This window comes from Labrus bergylta, chromosome 1 (assembly GCF_963930695.1).
Source record: "Labrus bergylta chromosome 1, fLabBer1.1, whole genome shotgun sequence".
Lineage (NCBI taxonomy): Eukaryota > Metazoa > Chordata > Actinopteri > Labriformes > Labridae > Labrus > Labrus bergylta.
Window position 1 is genome coordinate 14506444 of NC_089195.1, and position 25788 is coordinate 14532231.

The 25788-nt window shown below is 41.6% G+C and overlaps 1 protein-coding gene across 2 annotated transcripts; it reads left to right on the plus strand.

Moving 5' to 3' along the window:
* Positions 1-399: 399 nt before the first annotated feature.
* zdhhc5a (zinc finger DHHC-type palmitoyltransferase 5a) lies at positions 400-25064 on the plus strand. Of its 2 annotated transcripts, none has more exons than XR_010666405.1 (12): positions 400-796; positions 7279-9176; positions 12028-12149; positions 12410-12567; positions 14051-14223; positions 14972-15074; positions 15172-15263; positions 15946-16072; positions 17076-17184; positions 17281-17390; positions 19326-20602; positions 23129-23269. XR_010666405.1 is itself a non-coding variant. In XM_020637725.3 (12 exons), the coding sequence occupies exons 2-12, from the start codon at positions 9013-9015 to the stop codon at positions 23361-23363; spliced, it is 2508 nt and encodes an 835-aa protein (XP_020493381.2). In that variant the 5' UTR covers positions 403-796; positions 7279-9012; the 3' UTR covers positions 23364-25064. The 2 variants fall into 2 exon arrangements, 1 of the variants encoding a protein (XP_020493381.2); XM_020637725.3 differs by having other exon boundaries at positions 403-796; positions 19326-20440; positions 23129-25064.
* The last annotated feature ends 724 nt before the right edge of the window (positions 25065-25788 follow it).

The following is a 25788-nucleotide window of genomic DNA, read 5'->3' on the forward strand; positions in this document are numbered from 1 at the left end:
CGTGTGTTTGTGTGTGCATTCTCATTATGTGGTGGACACTAAGGCACTTTACACGCACACACACACTCTCTCTCTCACGCACACACACGCACACAAACATACGTTACTGTGTCACTGTGTCACATGAGAGGATTAAAACCTCATGTCAGAGACAGCTTATGTGCCAACCATGCTTAGTGACAATGAAACATATTACCCAGGTTTTATTATCCATTTTAACTCAGTCAACAAGCAGCGGGCAGCTCCGCTGTGCTGGGGAATAAATTGTAATCACGATTTAGTGCAATCATGACGTTCACTCCTGGGTAGGCGGGGCAACGTCAAGAAGAAACCAATAGAATTCGACTTCTGCTTGATTGACACCCGTGTCGTCGAATCAGGGCGGATTTTATTGCGATAATTCTGCCGTTGGACCCTGGCATCAGAGTTTTATAGTACTGACAAATATGTCGGCCTCTGGGAGTCTACTGCTGCCTAACAATTTTATGGATACATGAGAAGTACACACGCTTGGGACTGTGCTTATTTTTTTTTTCTTCTTCTCCCTAACTTCCGTGTTTGCGGAGAAGCCTGCGGGGAAGTTAAAGAAGCGAAGAGTTAGTTGCGCTGACTGCAGCTAGCCAAAACCTTTTATAAATTAGCCTGGGAGAGCTAACGTTAGCGTTTGAAAGCAGGACAGATTAATGACATGTCGGGATAATAATGGATGTGTCGAGGTTATCCGTGCTGATTTTTCACCCCAAGAGACACTAAACAACTAAAGGACTGGGACATCTTTCTGCTAAACCCCTCACAGGTGAGCTGGATTGTTAGCCTGCTGCTAACCAGATTAACCAAAGAAAACCAGTGTACTTAGTTAAAATTCACCATGTTGTGGATTTGTCTAAGTAATAAGGTTTCCACGTTTGGTGTGATGTTAATTCTTTTTTTTTATTTGCTCAGTAATATCCTTTAAGGTACTGCCGGTGTGCTGTCTCCACCCTGCTATTCATCAGATAGATAAAACAGCCATCTCAAAGAGGAGAAGCTGCCATTAACCTAACACCAGCGTTTCTGCACCTTAAATCGGGTCTGCATGGTTATTATCGTCCTCACTGAGCGTCCCCACCCCGGCTTCAGTACAACCCACTCCCCAGTGTGGGCTGGGTGGCTTGCACACAACGCTATGCCATATTCCGTTTCCTTGCATTTTTCCTGGGAACTGCTGCTTTGCTTCCCGATAATAACACCCAGAAAGTCATTGCACCATTACATATCCACGCCGATGAACAGAGTGGCTCCCTAATTGATCGAGTAAATTATTTGGTGTAAATGTATGAAAGCGTTCACACTGTCATATCGCAACCTCAGCGCTGAATTGTTAGATTTTTAATCGGGGTTTGGCTTGTCGTTTCTTTCCGCGTTCAGAGGAGGATGGCACACCTTTTGCCCGGATGAATCACATCTTATGAGCTGTCAAACCGAGCGCTGCTGGGCCGTGTGACTGAGTCAATACGGGCTGGTGTGTTACTTACTATAAAGCGTTTTATCCATGCATTTTAGACGCCCCATACATCTTCCTTTCTTGCACCACATTATAATCCAAATGGGACTGTCATTTCCTGGAAATTAGCTTGTTGGTAATAATGGGGGAAAGCCACAATTGTGCAGGTTTGATGCATGTACAGCTCGTCCTGCTGCCGTGACTGCAACGGGCCATACACACCCAGGCTCTATGCGTGGAAGTGCTGGCAATGCTGGAGGCTCCTTAAGATGTAAGAAGGTGCCATTGTGTCTGTGAAGGGTTTGCAACATTTACAGTATTGGAGGGTAGAGAATGTGCCTGAGGAAGTGAGGATTCAGTGTTATAATGATGTTATAATGATAAAGAAGATAAGAATTAGGTGCATTGTCAAGCAGATTTACACATAGGAGGTTTGCTTGTTCAGTGCATCTGTAATAGAATAAAAGAGGACACAGTGCACCACTAAAATACAATATGTAACATGGTTTAATGGAAATTGTCCTTGGTCAAACAAGAATTAAATTATGAGCTTATGGTAAATTGATAAAATCTGCAAATAGATTTGACTTATTTGAGAGTAATAATGTAAACCAAACATTGTCATTTTAAGATGAATGGAATGGTTTACATTAATGCATTAAATTTGATAATTTTTCAGCATGTTCTAAGCTGATTCGTTCTTTATTGTTTTGGAGTTTATATTCATGCTACTCAGAGGCACTGTGAAAGAGAAATCCTCTTTACTGTTGACCTAAACGTGCCTGCTGTGGCGGCCTGTAAAGCTCAGATGAATCTATCAATAGCAAGTAAAATCTTAAATTGCTGCTAGTTTGCGCTGTAGTGTGAATGTGTGTGTTAGCAGACTTTACACATTTCCTCCAACACCGAACACTTGTCTTTTTTTACATTATTTTTTGTAGAACATTTATTTTAAGGGTTTCTACTTGGTTGTGAGTAGAAACCCTTGGGTAAAAAAAAAAGTAGACCATTTTTAAGGCTCCACTGATGAACTGGTTGAATATATTGGCTGTAGGCAAATAATGTAGCATGCACTGAAGTCAGTAGCTGATGCATATCTGCTGTGACACATCAATTTAATCCTGTGCTCTAGTATAACTAACTGATTCAGAATTGAGGTTTATTATTGGGCAGAAGGGGTCACCTGTTGGACCAAGTCTTGATTTTGTTTCATGGTCAAAGGTGAAATAAAATTGTCAGTGGGGGAGTCTTGCACTGTCTCTGGGAAAGATCAGCGACATGAAGTTTGTAAGATGTGTCCCAGTGACATGTCAAGAGGAGGGTCTATAACAACATTTAAATACATTAATGCTTATAGCCCATTTGAAAAACAGACACCAAGAATTACCAAGAGGTTCAAAAAGCTGATTTTGCAAATGGCTCAATTGTTATATAAAATAAAAAAAGACATGCACATCCCTAAGTGGATGCTTGGAAAAAACAAAAACAAATGGGTAAATAGAAGCAAAAAAGATCCGTACAAGTCTTCCAAGTCAGAGGAAGAGCCCATTGGTGTGCAGATTTTTTTTGCTTCTTTCTATTAAATGTTTTAAAAACATCAGTATCCGTGTCCTCATTTTCACAATTTTTGCTCCCCTTTTTCAGGCTTACATGATTTAAAGGGTTTGCCCAAAATCCCATCATATCGGCAATCATAGATTCATTCTGCCAATGCCAAATAGATAACTATTTTATCTGGTATATATTTGGTCAATTCATCTACATACACATAAACTCAATTATTTTTTAAGAAGATAGTGTTTCATGATTCTCCAACTGCAGTTTGATTTGACTTTGGATTTAAGCATTTTATAGCCAATGACAGCTTTATATGCACACAAACAAATCCTATTAATACCAATAAAATAATATTGCCAAACTGAGAGATTGTTTTTTAAGTTTTCAGAGACAGTGCATTTCATAACATCACTGTAAAATACCTAAATAAGCCATAATGCATATTTACAGCGCAATAGAGATGTTAAGTCAAGACATCCTCAAGATTTGTGGGATGTGCAATTATAATTGAGGTTTTAGGAGCGTACACAGCACAATCTCACACACACGTCTCTGAGTAGTTTCACTACAATTTGTGACACACAGCCTCTAGCCTGTAAAAAGAGAGCTCTGCGCCTTATTCAAAGTATCTACGCCTGCATGCCAACAGGAATATTGGAAAATAATTAATTTTCAGTTGGCATACAAACAGCTTAGAAGGAATGTTTTTTTTTTTTTCAGAATAAGAACCACCTACTGAATAGTTTGTGCATGTTTATGTTGGCATTTTATTTTACTGCCAGACGATTGATTCTCCCAGGGAACACAAAGGGTTTCCATGCCGGTGACTTCAGGGAAGCGGGAGGATTTTCCAGTTCTGTTAAACCTGTTTCTGTGAAGTCCCTGTCAGCTCTGACTCTTGAAGCTATTATGGTGTCTCCAAATGTGCAGCTAAAAGGTCACCAGTTAACTACACTGTCAAGTTTTTTTTTTTTTTTCCCTTTTGAATGTGCTCAAATAAAAGGGACTAGGGATATAATAAGCAATCGCCAATCCAGCCTTGGACTCATTTTGATTTAAAATCAGTGACACCCCTGGTTAGAACAGATGCTAATCTTTCATTTCAGCCCCACTGGAGACACAGTTTCTTAGTTTTCATTTGTGCCAGACTCAGGGGATGCTTATGGGGAAGGAGACCTTCTGTCAGAGAATATTGTCCTCATTTTCTTCAACTTTATAAGGTTTGAAAAGGCAAACGCCCCCAATGAACATGAACACAGGTTGAGCCGAAGGCAAAGGGGACGCAGGAATGAGCAGTTCATAGATGAATGTTATGTGTGTTCAGAAAGGGCATCAATCATGGTCTGACTCTGAACAGGTGCACTCATCTGCTTGTTGATTGAAAGGTTAAAGTCTTGAGTCCATAAGGTGAACAGCAGAGTACAGGTTCTCAGTCTCTGCATGTCTCAGTCTCTAATTCAGCTGCTGAGCTGTGACAGGAGGCGGAGAGGCAAGTGACACCTACAGTCAGACTTGTTGGTGTTCTTGTTGGTGACACATACAACACAGTGTGTAACTAGATGGTTTTCCTGTGGAGGATCTTTAATAGTAGAAGCTCAGGGATGTGTGCACTCACTACTCTAACAAACAGTCTAACAAGTTTTAGCTGAAATGATCCAGTGAGTTTGTTTTGTTTGCATCCTATACCAATAAGGCTTAGACTGGGGGGTATCAGAACATCCATCCTGAGATTTATCCCATACCATTTTTCACATTCTTATACCTAGACTTGAGTATCTGGAGATACTGAGTAACCAGCATTAAAAAATATATTGCTGGAAAAACAATGATTGCTGACATTTTGATTAGATTACATCCTACCTTTCTTTGGAGCCTCCCATACTTGTATTTAAAGCAGTTTTTACATCTGCAATCCTAAAAATATCTAGATTACTTGATGAGGACTGCTCCTGAAATTCTCCTGACCTGGCTGTTCACATATGCGCCTCACAGCAAGAGATGGTGGGAGTCTCCTCAGGCAAGACATGGCTTTTAAAAAAACGATGAGGAAATATAGCAGACATTTTCCTGCTACACAACGCTATAATGGGAAAATCTGCCTTTATATCAATGCTATGTGTAGTTCAACAGAATCAAATTGTCAACAAAAGAGCAGAGAAGAACATAATGGTGAATAGACCATATTGCAGCAGTTTAATCACGTGCATGGAGATCATTGGTGTTGTGCACAGAATATAACCCTCACCACCTCCTCCCATTGGCTTGAGGTGAATTCTCCTGATTATGTCCTGCTGCGTTCTCACATCAGCTCACTCTGACTTTCTGTGGAAAAAATACTAGGGGTCTGGCAGGAGAAACCCCGAGTGAAAAATTTGGCGGTTTGTGTTCACACATAGTTTTTCAGGAGTATTCTGTAAGTGTTAAAGCCCTATATGAAAAGCTGAGTTCCCCACCCCCCAGGACAGACAGGAAAAAAATGATACATTGCTTTCAAAAATATGCATTCATTTTAATAGTTTTCTTTTCATTGATAAAATCCTATCAGAGTATGCCTACACACTTGTTCTTACCAAAAGACCTTTATATATTTTTCCCAGTAATGTTTTGCACTCGACTTCTTTAGTCGAAACTATCATCAATTAAAGTCAAAATGTTCCTCTAATTGCTGCTCCCACTCTCTTATTAACTCCTTAGCACACTTGTTAACCTCCTCTCCTTTTGCACTCCCTCTTTTTTAAATTAGTTACAAAGTGGACCACACTTATTTGTTTTAACTTATCGATACTAAAGGTTCACCCTTTTTATTGATTTTATTAATTTATTTAACAGGGACACAAGCGATGAACATTGCTTCATATGCAAAATACAAAGTAGATGCCATGGTTGCAGGTCTCTAGCCATGGCTAATTTGAAACCCCTGTCCCTGGCAACGCTTTTGGGATTGTCAACAAAGGAGTAAAGACGTTATTACAGAAGCTACGTTTGTACTTGACAAATCAGCAACTTTTAGCTCTGCTCCCTCTGCCCGGATAGTCTCTGATCCAGAAAGTAATACCTCCCACGCAGGGATTTCTCCTAATTTTTCTAGTGCTGCAAAATATCAAACATTAATCTCGATCAGGATTTTTAGCTTTTCCCAATAAAGGGAAATGAAAGATTGCTACATTGAAGTTTAAAATGCATGCTCCACTCATAGAAAACCTTGCTGCATATATAATCTAGCACTTAATAAATTAAAGATTGATTGAGAAGTTTTGGTTTCACTGCAGTCTAAAGTTGCTTAATTTCTCTGAATGTTGTGCCTGCAGTCCAGAGCAAAAAATAAAAAAACAACAACAACTACAGACTGAAACGAAAATCAGACATCCAGAGGAAAACAAGCGAGAGCTGGTCCCCCTGAAGAGAAAATTAGCAGTTTTTGGAAGTACGTATGTCAAGTGTGAAATGACGAGTGAAAAGTGCAAGAGAGTCTGCTCTAGAGTCGTAAAACTACCGTGTTCAACCAACGGGAAAAAAAACACTACACACTTCTGTATGATCATTATTTTGCTGACAAAAAACAATAGCAAAACACACCTGTGTGACTACTAAACCAGTTTTAAAAGCTGTGAGAGGGACTATAATCTATCTTAAGCTTTGTCAAAACATGTGCCTTCATGAATGCAAGTTCAGCTGCCGCAACGGTAGACTCCACTCATGATATGATACGAGGACGATGTTGGGTTCACACACCAACACTGGGACTACAAACTCCACATGGTGGAAATCAGAACTGCACAGAAACTGCATGTTGTGGACTTCAAACCTTTTCTCCTGCTGGTTGACCCTTTAAAACAGACGTGTGCCTCTTATAGATTTGTGTGACTCATTTATTTACGGTAATTTAGTACCAGTTTTAGTGTCTGAGTTCCAGAGTTATTCCAAGTTATTGGTCCCTCTGGAAAGTTCCTACAGTGTAAACACCGTGAAACATTTGTCCTCCAGTCTTTTGGCTGAGTCTGACTCTTCTCATACAAGTTAAGGAAGTCCATGTTTCCCTTATAATTGTTATCCAGCACCGGTGATTGTTGGAGTTTGTTTAGTTACAGCTCTCAGTTTGATAGAGTGCAACCAGAGCTCTGACTGTACATACAAGGCTTTTAATTGTTCTTGCAGTGTCGATTGACTGATTGGAAATAAATCTGTAGAGGATGTGTACACTCTTTTACCAACTCACCCTTCCTCTCTTTACCTTCTAGGTGCAGCATCCTGACCAACCATCAGGCTGGATCCATATGTTTTTCACCCGTGATGATCAACATTTGTATTACATCCGTTGGATTTAAGAGTTTTCAGAAATTGGAGAAGGACCCAAACAATCCTTGAGATAGAAATGGCCCTGGGAGTCTTCATCCTCAACACATAAAGTGCACGCTTTTTCACATTTCATTGAGGTTATTTTTGCTCTGGAGAGTCTGAACCCTCGAAGGGATTGTTGCAAGAGGGCGTTATCCAAGCCTCAGTGCTCTCCGCTGGGGAAGGAAGCCGAGGGAAGGCCCTGGAGAAAACGGCCTTGGGAGGCCAATAGTTGCATAACTAACAGTCCAGTAAAGCAGCAGAACAGGGAGGGAACTGAGATGTTCTATGCGATCTGACTGATATATCAGATATGATGACTATCTATTCACTCTAATCGTAGCTCTTTCTCAAATTATTTCACGTACATGGATACTGATGGATGTTCTCCTGGGTTTTCCCTCACATGTTTCGGAAAGAACCCCTCCATCACTTCCTGCTTTTTGTCTTCCAATCACATCCCCGGTGCAACAGGCAGGTGAGCTGGTCTGAATCAGCCACCGACGGGGTTTAGGGATGCCCCGACACAGGAAAACCAGGCTGCTCCACTGGCCCGCTTACAGACTCCTGTTTCTAATACGAGTCCTGGACTGAAAGCAAATTGTCTCCTTCTCTGACAGAGAGCAGGAGAGAGGGGTTATTGTTTTTTTTGTTTGTTTTTTTGTTTTTCAAGACTTTTTCTCACATCAAATGTTGATCTGCCAGTGCGATAAATCAAATTTCATTCTCCAATAGCACCTTCATCTGCACTGCTTCTCTGATGAAGAGAGTCACAGAGGAAGAAAAATAGAAATCTCAGATTATTTCTTTCTCTTTTTCATTTCTTTGCAGTTGTTCTAAAACAGGTCTACCTCTCCTTACTCTGGTACCTCACTAAATTGCCAGTTATTGACCAATTCAATCAAACTGCATCAGTTAAATATCAGACTTTTGGCTCATAAGTTCACCTGTCCCTCAGTTTTAGACTCTCACACCACTGAACAACTAGAGGTAATTCTGTGTCTGCAAAGGGGTTTCCTTATCTATTTATATTTTACTTTTGAATGTCATCCATCTTTCGTTAATTGCATTATTATTATTATTCTTTCACCAAGCCTTTTATTCACACTGCTGTGAAATAAGCAGAACATCTTTTTAAACCCATAAGAATGATGACTTTTATATTTGCTTTCGTACGTAGTTGATGGAATCATTGAGTAGACAAGATTCAAACTGGTGGTCTGAATTGATCTAAAAGTCTTTAAGAGATTGGCCGGACTCCTATTCCTCTTCCCATCAGTGGCTTATTTGTTCATCCCACCTTCCCACCTGTTTTTTGAGCTGATAGAAAAACAAGGCCTTTACATGCAGAGCGACCTGTAAGCTTCTTTTAATCTGGAACACACACCCACAGAAGATCAGGATTGACCTAAGACAAGCTTCTCCTACTATCTCCGTGTTGTGATGCACAGGAGTGTGTTTGTCTGTTTTACATAAAGGACCCATCATCAACTATCGCCATATTTTTATTTTTTATTGCTACTCCATCGCCTCTACCCCAAATACCCATCAATAAACACTTTAAGAAACATTAAGCTCTGAATGAGATATCCCTTGGAGTAGTAGTAGTAGCAGAGCAGACAGCCACACAGCAAGTGATGCCAGGTGGGAGTAGTAAGAGTGGAGGGCGGGGTCCATCCTCCTCCCCCCTCCCCCACACCGTCGTCCCACCAAGCAGACCGTTGCGACCCTCCCGCTACGTCCCGGTGTCGGCGGCCACGTTCTTCCTGGTTGGCTCCACCACGCTTTTCTTCTGCTTCACGTAAGTGTCGAACACACATACAGGCCTGATTATCAACCCCAAAAAATACCTCACACACTGAACAATAGATTCAGTGAAACAAATAAAAACATAATAGAGAGAGGCTGTAATCAGGTGACTAGTCGGCCGTTTTTGCCAACAGCCAGTGTGTATGAAAGGTCATGAGAGGAACAAGGTTTTCAGGTGGTTTTACAGTTGAGAAGTTGAAGTTTAGATGCAAAACTTAAAAAACAAACAGTTTATTGCCATTTGCACAGGTACGGGACAATACAGGTCATTGGAAATTTTGTGTTTTTCCCTGAGTCAGCTTCTACAAAAAAAGTTTAAATTATATATAAAATAGAATAGCATTATAAAGAAGAAAAAAGAGTAGAAATAAAATAAATAAGTTGTAGGAACAGCTAAGTAAATTAAGATAAACTGTACAGAAGCTATACATTGTATTAAAGCAAATATATGATACAAAAAATAACAAAGGGCAACACTGTACAATGAAATGAAAATATAAATATGTTTTCTTGTGACAAAACCTGAAAACAGATATTTGAACTGAACAGTTTGTTTTCATGTATAAACAGACTTTTCAGGCTTTCAACCCCTTGAGTGTCTCTGCAGAATGCTAAGTCAACGGTGTTATAGACTGTCATCACTAATCTTGCAGACGCCTCGCTCTGGTGTGTGTGTGTGTGTGTGTGTGTGTTTGTTTGTGTGTGTGTGATAAGGACAAAATGTTGGTGAGCGCTGGAGTGTGTGAAGCAATGTCTGTCGGGGAAAAACGTGTACAATGTTTAAAGTGAGAAAGTCAGATTGACAGGTGTGTGTGTGTGCATGTGGGTATCTAACAGTGCTCGTATGGGAGAAAATGTAATGTGTGTGTGTGTGGTCAGCGTGGTGGGCAGTCAGCTCTGTGCTTCAGATTAGCGAGGAGAAAATAGGCCAACATCTGTCACTCTGACAAAAGCCCATCATCCAGACTCTCTCTGTTTGTTTCTCTCCGAGTCGGCCTATCGTCACTCTCTCACTCCCTACATGATAACAAAGAAACACCATGAGGGCCGTAAGGCTTATCATTTTGATAAGATGTCTTATTATGGAGTAAACAGATTGTCAAATACAATAAAATGGCAACTTAATGTCACAACAGCCATTGCAAGGATTATTTAATGCATTTTTTTAATAAAACGTTTTGATTCAAAATGTGACTTAATATCTAACATTTGTTATTCCTGCCGGATAACCAAACACTGTTTTGACTTGGATTAGGGATGTTCATAGCCACTCATTGTCCTGTGGATTAAACAACATTTTAAATTCAGAGCAGGCGGCTATTCTTATTCTGCTCAAATGTAAACTTATCTGTACTTCCTACTGATTTTGGTGTTATGAGCAACTGTGGCAAACAAATGTATTTCTCTTTCTGAAATTGAGCACAGTATATCGAACACGGCTAAACACGGGATCACATGCAGTGTCAGCAGCTAAATTATGTCAGGCTAGTGTTAGCACCGCCAGCCTCCGGTCCCCCCTGCAGGTTAATGTTCACATGGGAGCGGCTTTGGCTCAGTTGGTAGAGTCGGTTGTAGGGGTTGGAGGTTTGATCCCCAACACCTGCAGCCACATGTCCAATGTGTCCTTGGGCAAGACACTTAACCCCAAGTTGCTCCTCCTGCTTCATCGGTGGCGTATGAATGTGTATGAATGGATTAGTTACTTCTGATTGTCACTTTACATAGAAACCTCTACCATCAGTGTGTGAATGTGTAGGTGTGACCTGCGGTGTAAAAACACTTTTTTAATAGTTTAATAGAAGAGCGTTATAGAAGCTCAAGTCCATTTACCATGCCTGTCCCTAATGCAGCCACTGATAAAAGCTGATGTAGTCTCAGTGACGTCACCCATTGGTTACTGAAGAGGTGTTTTGAAGTACATTGATGTTAGTCGACATATTGAAAATGCTCTCTCAACCTAACTTGTGGTGAACCTAGTAAGAGGCAGAGAGGTAAAGCTGATCCTGAAAAATGCTGACAACACGTCCGGGCGTGGTCAAAATTAAATTTGCACAAACTAACCAAAATCAATATAAGACACTTACTGGATAGTTCATACAAAGGTCTTTAGGTCATTCATACATTTTTGACAAATGTGTACCACTATTTGTGTTGGTCTGGGGTAGGGCTGGGCGATATAGCAAGTTTCTAAGATATATCGATATATTTTCAATCGAGATAAAGGGTAAGACAATATTGTTAATATCGATATAGTTCATGTTGCATTAAAATAATGTTTTATACGTCTTCGGTAGAGCTGCCAGTTCACGTATTTATCATGTCACTGTCTCTCCCTCTTCACTTTGCTCCTCTCTCTATCTCTGAGCCAAACTCAACAAACTAAATGGTTAACAAAACAAACAACTGTGTTTACTTTGTTATGCATAAAATTAATTGACTTCACAAACAGGTAGTTTATTTTCATGTACATGTTGAAGTTGTGCAACTGACTGTTAATAAAAGACATATCGATATATATCAAGTATCGCCATTCAGTGAAAAACTATTGAGATATTCGTTTTGGTCCATATCGCCCAGCCCTAGTCTGGGGTGGAGTCGGGGAAAAAAGGTTTGCAACTCCTGCATTAATCCATATAAAGAAATTAAATAAATAAAGTAGTCTGAAAGTTTCCCACAATGCACTTTTTCATCCTGATGAGAAACATTTGCTTATAAACAAATGTATTTTATTCATGAGTCGTTTTTAAATCCTCAGATTACAATAGAACCACAGAATATGAAAGAATCTCATTATCGTTCATCCTCAAGGTGTCGAGGGCTTATCTTCTGCGTTTGTGTTTTAGTTGTCCGTGGCTGTCGGAGCGTTTCTCCGTAGCTGTGCCGATCTATAATGGAGTCATCTTCTTGTTTGTTCTGGCAAACTTCTGTATGGCCACATTCATGGATCCTGGCATCTTCCCCAGAGGTGAGTACATATACTGTTTGTGTGTTGCTGACCTGCACTGTGTTTACATTGTGCTAAATTTTTATCGTTTATATTTCTTGTTATATGATTCTATTTCTACAACCTTTTAAGTCGTTTTCTATTCAAAATGCCTTTAATGTCTAATGCTTTAATTTTACTCAGAAATGGAACATGAAACAAACACCGAGGTTGATGTTTCAATTAACGGTCGATATGAGTTGTGTGGGTTCATGTTTGTGTCTTCTTTTCTCGCTCTGTAGCGGAAGAGGACGAGGACAAGGAGGACGATTTCCGTGCTCCGCTCTACAAGACGGTGGAGATCAGAGGGATCCAGGTCAGGATGAAGTGGTGTTCAACGTGCCGCTTCTACAGACCGCCGCGGTGCTCCCACTGCTCCGTCTGCGACAACTGTGTGGAGGTGGGCTCACACTCACACTCACACATGCACATATCATCTATGTTCTTCAAATAGATTATATCAGCTGCTCCCTGTCCATTAAGAAAAATCAGATTTTAAAACCAGTGCAGTGTAGATATATCTGACTAAACTTTATCAGCAGTATGCCTTGAGGAGTGTGGGTGATGACCTGATGTGGCAGGACAGTTTGGGTGGATGTTAGAGAGCCTCTCTTCATCCTTTAAATGAACAAAACACTGACGCTAAAACAAGCAGCAGCACTTTAGAGACATTATACATCTGCAAAATGTTTCTGTAATGTACCCAAAGTGATTCTGGAAGGCTTCTAGTCCTGAGGCAGCACACATACATCGTTCTCCTAGTGGGTGCTTAATTGATCAATCAAAATGATCGGGCTATAAATAGTTGATATCAGTGCATCAAAAAACTATCTCAGTCTTTGAAAAAAGGAGTCAATGATCATTATCGCTTTATTTTCTTTGAGAATTCTATCAAAACGTGTATTATTTAAAAAACTGTCAATGGAGACTTCTGCACGACCACACTGATATTAAACATTGCAGCATAGGCTTCAGAAAAAAATAAATAATGTGATACATCTCAGTACCACAGCTTGATTACAAGTTCAAGTATTGAATAGAAAGCTTGTCATGTTAGTCCTGGTTCATTAATACTATGCGGGAATCATGCGCACGACCTCCAATCACTTTTTATTGTGAGAAATATCTGTTGTGTTTTTGACACTTCTGTAGTATAGCTTACAGAAAAGTCTTACACAAAAATCTTAACCTTCTTATCCATTTTTCATGTTCTGACAACAAATAAAAAGATGTCTTAAATCGATAAAAAGCACCACAAACTTCTAGTACACTCCTAGAATGGTAATACAGACCTACCCATAATGATTTAGAGTAGCAAGCCATGGGGGAAAAGAAGCCAATCAAGGCTAAATTTAAGTAAACACATTTATTTATCTGGCTAAACACGGGATTACAGCATCTAAAGTAAATCAATGTCAAACAGGTTTGCTGAGTGTGTGCAATCATTCGATCAAAACATCAAACATGCCAGAAATTAATATGTACGACCGAAAATTTGGCCCGACTTCAAAATAAGATGTACGACTGTAAATCGGCCTTAAACCACACAGTGTCCGCTCAGCTATAAGGGGACCTTTTTTGGTAATTTGCTTCTTGATGTTAATTAATGAAACTTAACTTCAGGTTGAAGCTCACATAGCCTGACATGTTCAAAGACAAAAAGGAAAGCAACTTTTGTTACAACAGTCAACAGGAGTTAAAGTCAAGTATCAACATAAATAATTAAACAGTTATGTCTGAGAGTTGGGCCACTTCATATGGTTGTGATGTGAATGTAAATTGCAGCTTTGATTCCCGACAGGATGAGAACAGCTGTTTTATGTTGAAGTTGCTACTCTAGTATTTTTTTGTAACAATGCCGTCTTTAAACATTTATAATGCAGGACTTCGACCATCACTGTCCGTGGGTGAACAACTGCATTGGCAGGAGGAACTACCGCTACTTCTTCCTCTTCCTCCTTTCTTTGACGGCCCACATCATGGCCGTGTTCGGCTTCGGCCTGCTCTTCATCCTCTACCATCGCCAGAACATCGACCGCCTGCACGCCATCGTCACGTATCCTTGTAGCATGTCTTTTTGAATAGTCCATTTTACAAAGTCTGTATGGTTCACTTAAATAAAAGCAACGGCGCCCGTGCATGTGAGTGAGGGGCGTGGCTTTAGAGGGAGCACAGAGGGGAGGGGGTGTAGACGGAGCACTGAGGGAATGCTACTTTCAAAATCATGCTAGTTTATTGAAAATTAACAACCCTGTCTTTAATATGGCCTGACAGGTGCCTTCTTAAAAATCTAGCTGCCTTGCATTTCTTTCATAAGGATAAATTAAATGGCTGCACTCTTGAGTTCACCTGTCATCTTCTACCCTCAATTCCTGAAGCTTTTCAACACCTGGTCATGTTGCCAAATATACTGACCTTGCGACAGACTAATCTGTCTCTTGCAGAAAAAGCCTCAAAGTTTCTGTTTCTGAACACATCAGGTACGATGGGAAATAAATCTAGGGTAGTCTAGTGGTTAGTGTGTGCGTCCCGTGTGCGTCCCATGTACGGAGGCTGAGGTCCTCTTGGCGGACAGCCCCGACTCCGACCTGTTGATCCTTTACCTCATGTCATTTCCCACTCTCTCTCTCTCCCTTAGATTTCTGACTGTCTCATCCGTCCTGTCTATAAATAAAGGCATAAAAGCCCAAAATAAACCTTTAAAAAAAAGAAATCCAAACATCTAACTGATAACCTTTTGAAGTATTCTCTGTGGTCCCTCATCTTTCTGTCTGGTCAAGACTCCTTGACCTGTGTGCTCTCAGGCTGGCTGTAATGTGTGTCGCAGGCTTGTTTTTTATCCCTGTTGCTGGTCTGACTGGTTTCCACATCGTGCTGGTGGCCAGAGGCAGGACGACCAACGAACAGGTAGGAAACAGATAAATCTTACGTTCAAGATTAAAAAAAGAGAAGCACAGGGACTAGTAAAAGATACATTATATTCGTCTCTACTTTCTTTTTTCAGGTAACGGGTAAATTCAGAGGAGGTGTGAACCCATTCACAAATGGATGTTGGAAGAATGTCTCGCATGTCCTCTGCAGCTCTCAGGCACCCAGGTGATTCATTTGGCCTCTTAATGAACGATTCCTGTCTCTGGTTCATAGCATTACATAACGTTACAAAGGCATGTCTCCAACTGTAACTTATAAACATTCCTCTCAGACAAAGATCTAGATATTTGACTAATTTATCTGACATGATAAGTATAAGAATAGTGATGTATTAAATGCTCATCGATTTAATTTCTCCCTAACTGACTACTCAAGCTTCTGGTGTGAACTCCCGTTTGAGAAACATGGGGCCGGTGTACCCAGACTTGTTTTTTTGAGGGTAGGATTTCCAGGTCTAGAGCTGCGACTAATTACAGGTCATGATTCCTTTACATTGTTTCCATATTTTTTTCCTCAAGTTTTATTGAATAAAAGCAAACATTAAATATACAGAGCAGTTTAATGCAGACTCAATGGTCACAGTTTAAGGAAGCAGAAGTGCTGCAAGACAACTATTGTAACCTAGCAACAGGAAGCAACGTTGAGAAGCGCTCTGAAATTGAGGTTGTAGACGCTGCCAGATGCCGTTAGTGGACACAGGCCCTTCTGCGCAAAAACACCAAGGCAGATTTTTTATTTGAAAACCTGCAAAAGTTGCACTGCTGTTAAACAGCATGTTAAATACTCGGTTAGTGTGTCAAAACATTGAAGAAAGAGATTCTAAAAACTGTACCTGTGATCCCTGCAGGTATCTGGGCAGAAAGAAGTGTGTGCAGAGTGTGTGTGTACAGCCTCCTTTTCTGCGGCCGCAGCTGACAGAGGCCCAGCTGGCCGCAAAGATTCTGGACAACGGCATCCAGGGAGACCTGCACCGGGTAAGATCAGTAGGACCGGGCGCTCAGAGGGACAAACTTACCAAGTGTCATTAAATACACCTGTTATATATCACCATGTCTTTTCTTTGATAGAAAAGGACTCTCTTTTACATGTTGGTAGATGGATGTTATGCAAGTGTGCTGTTTTCATTCAAATCTGTGCCAGGTAGGTTTGCATATAGGCAGGGCCAGATGGCCGCAGGTAGTTTAACGGCTGTTTGAAATTCAAAAGCCAGAAATCTGGTAAGGTCACATGAGTAAATACAACCACAACTATCAGTGCAGACAGTCTGTAATGCTGCTTCACAAAGAAGACAGAAAAACAAGACAGAGTGCAGCGCGGGGTTGTGTAGGTTCAAACGTAGTTAACACTCTACTAACATTTAAGATGTTTCTGCAGCTGAGACATTTCTTACAAAGGCAGAAGTTACACCTTAAATATTACACCTAGCTCTGAGTAGGTGTAAAGTCCTCTGTAAAATACGGTTGTCATGGTGATGGTTGTGAAAGGTGGGATAACTTGGAGGATGAGAAGGAGCAGAGAGGTTAACTGACTGTGTCAGCAGGGTGTTCACCGTGATGGATTACACCCCTCAGAAATAAATGATGACTACTGATTTGTACTCCTGCTTTCAGAGATAATTTCCTCAGTCTAATAACGTAGTACAGTTAAATTACCTTTTGTTGTAGTTGAAAACGCCGCTTGACATTACTGTAATGTTTAAGGTTGCAGTTTATTTTGTTGAAGCTTAGGCGGAAAACAGGAGTCCACATTCACCGTCTCTGTGAGCTAAAAACTGCAAACTGATTGACTGTTGTTGTTTATTTATTTGTGAGATCAGTCGTTAGGTCTTGTCATATGGGGTTGAATATGGTCAATGTTCTTTAATTGTAAGAGACAGGAATTTTAACCCAGAGCTAGATCTTTTCTGGTGGCCATCTTTCAGTCAACAATGTGACTTCTTGACTTTGATTTCGTCTCTGTCTTCTCTCTTGTTTTCAGTCTAAGTCCAGTCTGGAGATGATGGAGAGCCAGTCGTGTGACGCCGAGCCTCCTCCTCCTCCGAAACCGGAGCTCCGCTACCCCGGAATCACCCGGGGGAACACGGAGGGTAACCCCACCAACCTCCTAATCCAGCTCTTTGACTTTTACAAACAATCTGTACTTGAGCATTGTCTGAAACATCTCTCTCCCCCTCCTCCTGCAGAGTGCAGTCTGCTGAACAAAGCCCCTCCCACTCCGACCATGTACAAATACAGGCCCACCTACAGCCCCGGCAAGAACCACACAGCGCTCACACATGCTTACGCTAATCAGGTAACACACACACACTCACACACACACACACACACACACACACACACACACACACAAATCACAGCAAGGTAATAAACAAGGACAGTAATCATCAAAACTCATGTTTTTTTTGTTTGTTTTTTTCTTTTTGATTTCCTGTCGACCATCTTCATTTGGTTTCTCAGTGGCTTTCTGTTGATCAGTATCAGTAAGTGATTGTTCTGGAAGCATTTTTTTCCCTCTCTTGTCACGACTTTGTGTCCGCGCCGCTGTGTGCTCGGGATGTGGGTAAAATACTGTTTGAATACGTCTGTAACTGTCAGCGATATGTCAGTTTGGACCAAATAAAAGAAAAAACAAGACTATAAAACGGACGCAGAGAAAATTAATTTGGTTAGTTTACATCAAAGCCTTGTGTGGGTAGAGGTCTTCATGGGTCTCAGGACCCTAAAACAAGAAATCAGACTCCAGACCCAGGTCTATGATGTTCTACAAGATCAAGTTAAAATCGATCTATAAAAATCACAGATCTATTGACCTATCTAATATGATCACTTTTGCAGCTAAAAAGCTTTGACTTCCATCTTTAGCTCGTTGTGTTGTTCAATGTCGTCATTGTTATTGTGGTTACATTCTATTAAACATGCAGGCTGTAGGGGTCAGCAGGAATTGTGCAGTGGGGGATGGTTGTTTCCATAACCCTGTTTGGAAATGATCTAAAATAGAATCAAGGGATGACCCACTCTGACGATACCTGGGTTTTGATCTTTTGGTTTTGACCTGTGAAGACCTCTAAAGCCTTTTACAGTGACGCTGGTTCCCCCTCAGTATTTCTACCCACATCTGGTTCATCTCCTCACACCTGTCAGCCCAGCTTTCTGTGCCGTTTTCTTTTGTTTGGGTTTCATTCATTTCTCTTTAGTTCTTTTGTGTGTTTGTTTCCTTTTCACTTTGATTCCTCCTCCCTGATTAGAAACGTGTCTCCTGTAGATTCTTTACAAACATCTTGTTCCCATGTAGCTCAGGTATGTTACCAAATTCAATTTACCGTCAATTTTTCCCTTTAGTACTGTCCTGCGACTAAGTTTTGTTCTTTAGTTTTGATGTTTCAGGCTCTTCTTGCTGGTCAGGTATGGACAACAAACACATCTTGATGCCTCAGATAAAGGCTGACTATCGCCCCTACAAATTAAACTGCTTAGATATGAGACGACTCAAAAAAGATCAACTTGTTTCTGTCTTTTCGTCATTTATGGCTTTGGAGATGGAGACGAGCAGTGTACGAGAAGTTTAAGATAAACTTTGTTGTCATTGCTTCTTATTAAAGCACATCAACGGATACTTAACCCTGAGTGACAATACAACATCGTTATTCATAAACCATTGTAATCTACAGTTTTTTCAGAGCATCATTGCACCAAAAAGAGGAATGGAAACCTTAAAATATTTCAAATTAAAGTGGATAGAGAAAGAACCAATGAAATGAATCTTATTTTAATGTGTAGACATACTTTTAATCAAGGCCTTCATCAGGATAAATGATTGACGAGTGATGCCATCACACTGGCAACACCTGTGATGCCGGTCCAGTAACTTGGTTGAGAGCTTGGTTTTAAGATTTTAAACTGCAGAGACTTTGTTTCTCAATTTCGTTTTGTTTTAGATCTTTCGTAAGCTTTATGAAAGTTTACATGTTGAATATAAAAACATTTATAACATTAAAATGAAGCACAACAGTATGAGTTCTTCCAAAGCCGGCGCTGAGTTGTTGTGTTGACATGTCACCACTAGAGGGAGCTCAAGCTTTGCAGAAACTCAAGGTGAAGCGCCCACATTGCTCTTTCCTCCTTTTTGCTCAGCTTCTTGTTTCTTTTCCCTCTCTCTGCCCTCCTCTCTTTACCCCCCTCCCCCCTCCTCCCTCCTGCCTCCTCCACCTCCTCACCCTGCCTCCTCCAGTTAAGTCGAGGGGAGAGCGTTGGCAGTGCCAGAGATTCCTCCTCATCCACCTCCTCCCTCCTCCAGTCCAGCCAGCAGCCTGGTTTCCGCTCCCAGCCCAGCCTGGACCGCAGGGACACTTCATCGGACAGAGTGGGAGGGGGAGGAGGTGGGGAGAGAAGGGAGGCAGGGAGAGAGGTTGGAGGAGGGGGTATCCCCGGCTACACCCTTGGCGGACGCTCCTATCCTTCCTTCTCCGACCCCACCGTTCTGTCAGGAGTGGCGTCGCGATCTTCAAGCTCCACGCACACCTCGGCAGGTGCAGCACACGTCTCCGAGGCAACAACCACTTCCACCAGTTTCAAGAGCTTAGCCAATCAGACCCCACCGCCTCATCACCCGTCACGCAACGGGAGCCTGTCATATGACAGCTTACTGGCAGGTGGGGAAGACTTAGCCAAAGGGGTGGTGGCTGGTTCAGCAGCCCCTGAGGTTCCCTCTGGTAGACCCTGTACGCCAGCATCAGGTGGCTACACCTCCCCCTTCCTGTCGTCGCAGCAGAGAGGAGCCGAGATGCACTCCCAGACCTCTCAGTCACCCCACCACCGCTCAGCCCACCAACACCATCACCCCTTCCTCCATCGCTCGTCCTCCTCGACATCCTCCTCCCCGCCTCCTCTTCTAGAGAGGGAGCGGATGCTGGGAGAGCCACAGCCTGGCGCTCATCCCCCATCAGCCAATCTAACCTCTGCTCCCCCCTCCTCTTCTGCCCCACCTCTCCCACACCATCATCATCGCCACCATCACCACCACCACCACCACTCCCATCATCACCACCACTCCTCCACCTCCCGCCCTCCACGCTTTGCTCCTCCTCACGCACCGCCACACCACGCTTATCCCTACCGCACCCGCTCCACAGACACCCCACTGGGCTCCTCCTCCACCTCCACCACCCACCCTCCCCGCTCCCCGCATCCTCCACCTCTGGGCAAGTCACTGTCTTATTCGAGTGCTGCTGCCGCCGAAATGCAGTACAGGCTGGTCCGAAAGGCCTCTGCGTCAGCTGGAGCGAATGCAGCGGGGGTAGGAGGAGGTGGAGGGATGGGAGGAGGAGGAGGAATACAAGCTCCGAAGTGAGTATGAGTTTCGCCTTTTGTCAGGACGACTGGTTTGCTGCTAACCCTGAAAAAAAAACACCCGCCCGCCTGAAAAACCTGACTACCTGATTGACTGCTCCTCCTGCTCCTCTTCCCTTCTCTCCTCCTCCTCCTCTTCCTCCTCCTGACAGATTTCCTGTGAGTTCCTCCTTCTTCTCCCTCTGCTTGTCTTGCATTTGTTTTTTCACTGAGTAAAGATGTTATCTGCATGCTTGTATTTGTCCTCCTTCTGTAAAAGGCTGAAGGCACAGATTGACTGATTATTATTATTATACAGCAGCTGAATAGATGTGTATAGAATAAACTGATCAGATTCTGTCCATAGGAAACCTCAAAGTTCTAAAGAAGAAAATTGAGTTGCCTTTATTGCACTCAGAGGACAAATTAGGATGTAAATGTAGAATACATCAATCCAGGGTTTGCAAAAGTCTTGGCAGAAACATAAAACACATGTTTACATAATAGCCTGTAACAAATGGATTCAGCCGCCTGATCTTACAAGTGACGCCAATTTGAATGTGGCTTTCATAATGCATTCCTTTTAGTGTCCAGCAGGGGGATTCCGACCTTTTTCCAGGTGCCAAATAAGTATCCAAACTGAAACAAGAAAGGGAAAGTCAGGCGTTTACTTACAAAGCTGACAACTGGGTAACCTCACCCCCACGCTCCCCTTCACTTCCACCCCTGTCTTAAAATATGATCAAGGTGTCAGCAGCAGAAAATGCCAAACAAAAGCCATGAGATTGTGTCCACTTCCTTCTTACAGTTTATGGTCAATATCAATGTTCTTCTAATATAAAAAAAAATACATTCATATCTGACTTGATATTCAGATAATCACATCAGATATGATATGAGGGAAACTTTTCATGACACTCTTTGTGTGTTTCTTCAATAGACTGTATAAATAATGGACAGCAGAATACCTCAGCTCAAGTGAAGCCAGAAGATTTAGAGCTCCCCCTTCTGACCGTTCACAGCATAGGTCATTAACCCCACCTCTCTTTTTCGAACCCAGTTTCAACATGAGTTGAAGTTTCTCTTTAATTTGATGCTGTAAAACGGTTTGAAATGCTTCTGATAATTGGCAGGTGTGTGCACCAGATAATCAGAGTACAGCAAAAACTGGGAGAGGAAACATAACTTTTGAACACTTTTCTTTGATGTTTGACTTTTTATCAGTAAGTCAAATCTATTTTTTGGTAAGCAGAAGCAGCATGAGCTCAATACTGCAGCTCTTCCAGCAGATCACTACTGTGCAGACTCTGCTTGCAAATTTCCAATATTTCACCTCCCTGCCCCGGGATACTTTGGTTTCATCCTGTTCAACAGGAGCAGGCTAAGGCATACTGTCCATTTGTATATACAGTCTGTGGTTTCTTCACATCCTTTGCAATATACAAGACTTTCTCATTTAGACTTTTGCATGATAATCTAATTGATTTTGTGACTTGGGGTTTGCTTTTCAACTCTGCTCAGGGTTTGCTTTGTCTGCAGATATTTCACAGCTGCATGGCTTGAGTGTCCCGAATGAGAATGATGTGTTCACATTGTGAATGTGTTTTAAATTCAGATTTAACCAACTATAAAGGTAAAAAAAAAAAAAATCCAAGAATACTGGATTTTAATTTTTACCTCTGCAGATGTGACAGGCAGCTGTTGCCTTTGGCGTTTTGTGGTTTGGTCCGTCTGTTTGCATGAGATTCTCCCTCCAGGCCTGATATCTTATGCAGGCCTGGAGAGATTATCGTAAACTGGTACAAACGTTAATTTAGAATTAAAGATGAAGTGATTATATTTTAATATCATGGGGTAACTTTGACCTTCTATAAAAATGTATCCAACCCATTACTCAAGAAGTCGTTAATTATTGGTGACATATTTCACACACAAAGTTAATCAAAAGGATGCAAACAAACATCGGCCAATCTGCAAATAATGTAACATGCAACATTGTGTCGCATCGATTTTAAAGCTAGTGAGCTTTTGTACAAAACTGCTGATTATCTAAATCTTTAATTGGGCAAAAAAAGGTCACCTGTAAGATGTGACAGTTAAAGACGAGGGACTTAAACAAATTAAATACATCAAAGCTCATTTGAAAAAAGACAGAGAATAACAAAATCCCTGTGTATACCTTACATAAACATATATCCTGGGTGATCTGATTACAAGTGATATCATCAATGCAAGGTGGGAACAAACTGTGATACATCCTGAGGACAGGTTGAGATCCGACAGCTCAGACTACATACGGAGGTGGTGTAACATGCATTCATTCATATTGGTTTAAAAGTGAAGACATTGATGCATCGTGGGCAGCATTAGGACCAACCTGTACCATGTAAACAATGACTCATTCAGTCAGGCACTTATTTACATGTGAGGCAGGCAAGTGAGATCCAAATTCAAAGGAGACGGGTTGTTAATGCAAAATGTAAATGCCTGTACTTCAATGATATCCAGTTGTTGTCTGATTACCCAGGATTGATTTTAAAGCGAGGTATAAACATGGCCAAAGATGTGAAAAAATGAAAAAAACGTGATTAAAAGTAGCATTGATTAAATTCTTATTTCAAATATCCGTCTTTGCATTCATGAACTGCACTTCCTGTCATGAATAGAAACACACTTTATATCTTTGCTGTATTTTTCTAAAATCAGGGATGAGCTGATCCAGATGAACCATCTGAGTCGGACCAACGGCAACCAGCCCTTCTCCCCGACCTACTCCTGCTCCGCCCCTGCCTCTCCCTCCCACCCGATCGGCGTGTCTGCCCGGCCCGGACTGGCCTATCCGAGCTCGACATTGCTGCAGAGTCCCGCCCATAAGCCCCAGGGCAGTGGGGTGAAGAAGGTGACGGGCGTTGGGGGCACAACCTATGAGATTTCTGTCTGAGTGGCCGCTGCCCGCCTGCCCGCCTGCCCGCCTGCATAAAGGACCAATGAGAAGAAGCTAAGATGCAGCCATCTCTCTTTGACATGGAGGAGAGATAAAAAAAAAAAAAACATAAACATAGACATCTATGGATGCGTTGAACCATATTGTCCAGATCTCTCTCCTTGTTGGCCGATAAATGTGGAGCTAAAGTGAACTGAACCCTCATAGCTCCAACTTAAAAACTGCACTAAAGATGGCGGTTGGAGCCAGGACTCGCTAACTCTGGGCTGTGACAGACTTCTTTTTTTTTTTTCTAGACCAAACAGGAATGAGGATTTGGCTAATTTTTGATGGTCTTGTCCTCACTGTAGCTCAGCAGGTAGCACAGGTAGGTCTGGGTCTTACATTATACAAGTACAGCAGCGCAATGCGTAAACACTGCCAGGGCGAGGAGCTCGACCCCCCCCCCCCCACCGGGTCCAACAGGGAGTTCTGGATTTACGACGGCTCATATATGCACTTTGGACTTGAGCTGCATTAGGTTTAAAAAAAAAAAAAAAAAGGTGCGGATGTTAATATGTCATCATTTTCATGCTCACATTTAGAACACAAAAGCCCGTCATGAAGACATGATAACATGTAGCCCGATCAAGATCAGAGTAACCATTCGAAGTCGAGGGCTGCCCACTGACGACCAGTGAACTAAATGTGATCAGTCGGATCAAATCAGAGCACATCTTGTTTTTACCTACGAGTAATTAAATCCCTGACATGTTAAGACAGAGCCCAGTTCAATCAATAATATAATTCCCCTTTAATCTAATTAAAGGCCCCGATCGTCGGTTACTTTGAAAAATAGCGTCTAATAAATATAGTGGGGTGAGATTGCATTGTAGTTTGTGTTCAGGTGTTGTGTGATGCATGGAGTCGGTAAAAGCCCAGACAGGATCCCTGCAACCTGTCGTCCTCCTTCACAACCTTCCTTTTCATTTGGAAACCGCACAACACGACAAGAGGTCGATAATCAGGCACTGAGCAGGATCCACTCTGGACTCGTGACAATCGACCAGCGGCAGAAAGGGGAACGATACCCATGAACTTCTCGATTAATCGATGTTGCTGCGTGATGTGACTTTTTGCCTTTTTGACCGAGGGATGAAATGTGACAATGGGGGGGGGGGAGAGAAAAAGACGTCATCATGCTGATTCCCTGTTTCTTTGATTCATTTGTTGATAAATTCTTAGATGTGAATATGATTCCATGTTTGTACAGGATGATGTGGTTTTAAATGTGGATTTTCTTTTCTTCTTTTTTTTTTTCTAAGTGGCTGCAGCATGCACTACTATTACTTCGAGCCACTGTAGGCCGCTGTGTTCTGCTGTGTCTGTTTGAACAAACACCAAGTGAGGAAACTAAAGTGAACAAGGAAATCATGTTTTGGCCTTTTGTCGTTGATGCGGTCCTTAACGAGGCAGATTTTTTCTAGAAAATTTAACTCCTCGAGCGATTGCCTTGAGAAATTCAAGTGTTTTTTTTTTATGTCACCTATTTAATTTGAAATTGTTTTATATGAATTTGTATGGAAATATAGTTATTGATAAATGAAGAGTTTTTAATGTCGACTCAAAGAGAGGTTGTGTTGTCAGACTCAGCATAAAAAGAGCCCTTCTGATTGGTTGAAACTGAACTGTCTTATAAATAAGTTGTCTGCCCTGAGAGTCCGGTGGTGGTTATTTCAGACATTAAAGAAAGAATATGCGATTTTTCACTTAAATGTAGCAGAAATTAAGTAAATCCTCTGAAAATAACTGAGTCATGACTGTCTACAATGAGTGTGACACCCGAGTCCCACTGTCTGTGATGTTTTCCGAGCCGTATCTACAGCGTGTTTACATGGACAGGCCGGCCGGCCGGCCGGCTCATCCCCTTGTGTATAAAAGTTGTTTAATTGAGGGACAAGAGAGAAGAAGAACATACTGTACTCACTGCTTAATTAAATGTCATGTAAGCGTTTCTAGATCATGGTCATTTAGTTTAAATTTACAATTTAGCATAATAAAGAGCGCTAGCATTAGCATGCTAACACAACAATTCAGCGCGAGTTGTTTTGGTTTCATGCTGGTGCTCAAGGGCGACATCTGCTGGATCAAAAAGTCAAATATTCTTCCTTTAAGGACATCTCCACAACACATCCAATCCGCGACATGGATTATTATTTTTATTTTGTCTTGTCACGACACCGAACAAAAAGAAGTCAAATGTAAACACTGCGGGAAAAACTGTTGGCAAGAAATGCAAGTTATTTATATTCTGCTGTTTAAGAGAAGTTAATGTCTGCTTTAATAGTTGAGCATATTTACAGTAGAGACCATGTCAGTGAACGATGAGCGCAAAAATCAAGAACAAAATAATCTTATATTAATCTTCGAGGTTCAATGTTCA

Bases quoted from the DNA above. Each gene is read 5' to 3' on its own strand.
- zdhhc5a (XM_020637725.3), top strand. From the start codon at position 9,013: ATGCCAGGTGGGAGTAGTAAGAGTGGAGGGCGGGGTCCATCCTCCTCC. The intron at 15,264-15,945 runs GTGATTCATTTG...TGATCCCTGCAG, and splicing joins TGCAGCTCTCAGGCACCCAG to GTATCTGGGCAGAAAGAAGT. The intron at 17,391-19,325 runs GTAACACACACA...TGCCTCCTCCAG, and splicing joins CACATGCTTACGCTAATCAG to TTAAGTCGAGGGGAGAGCGT.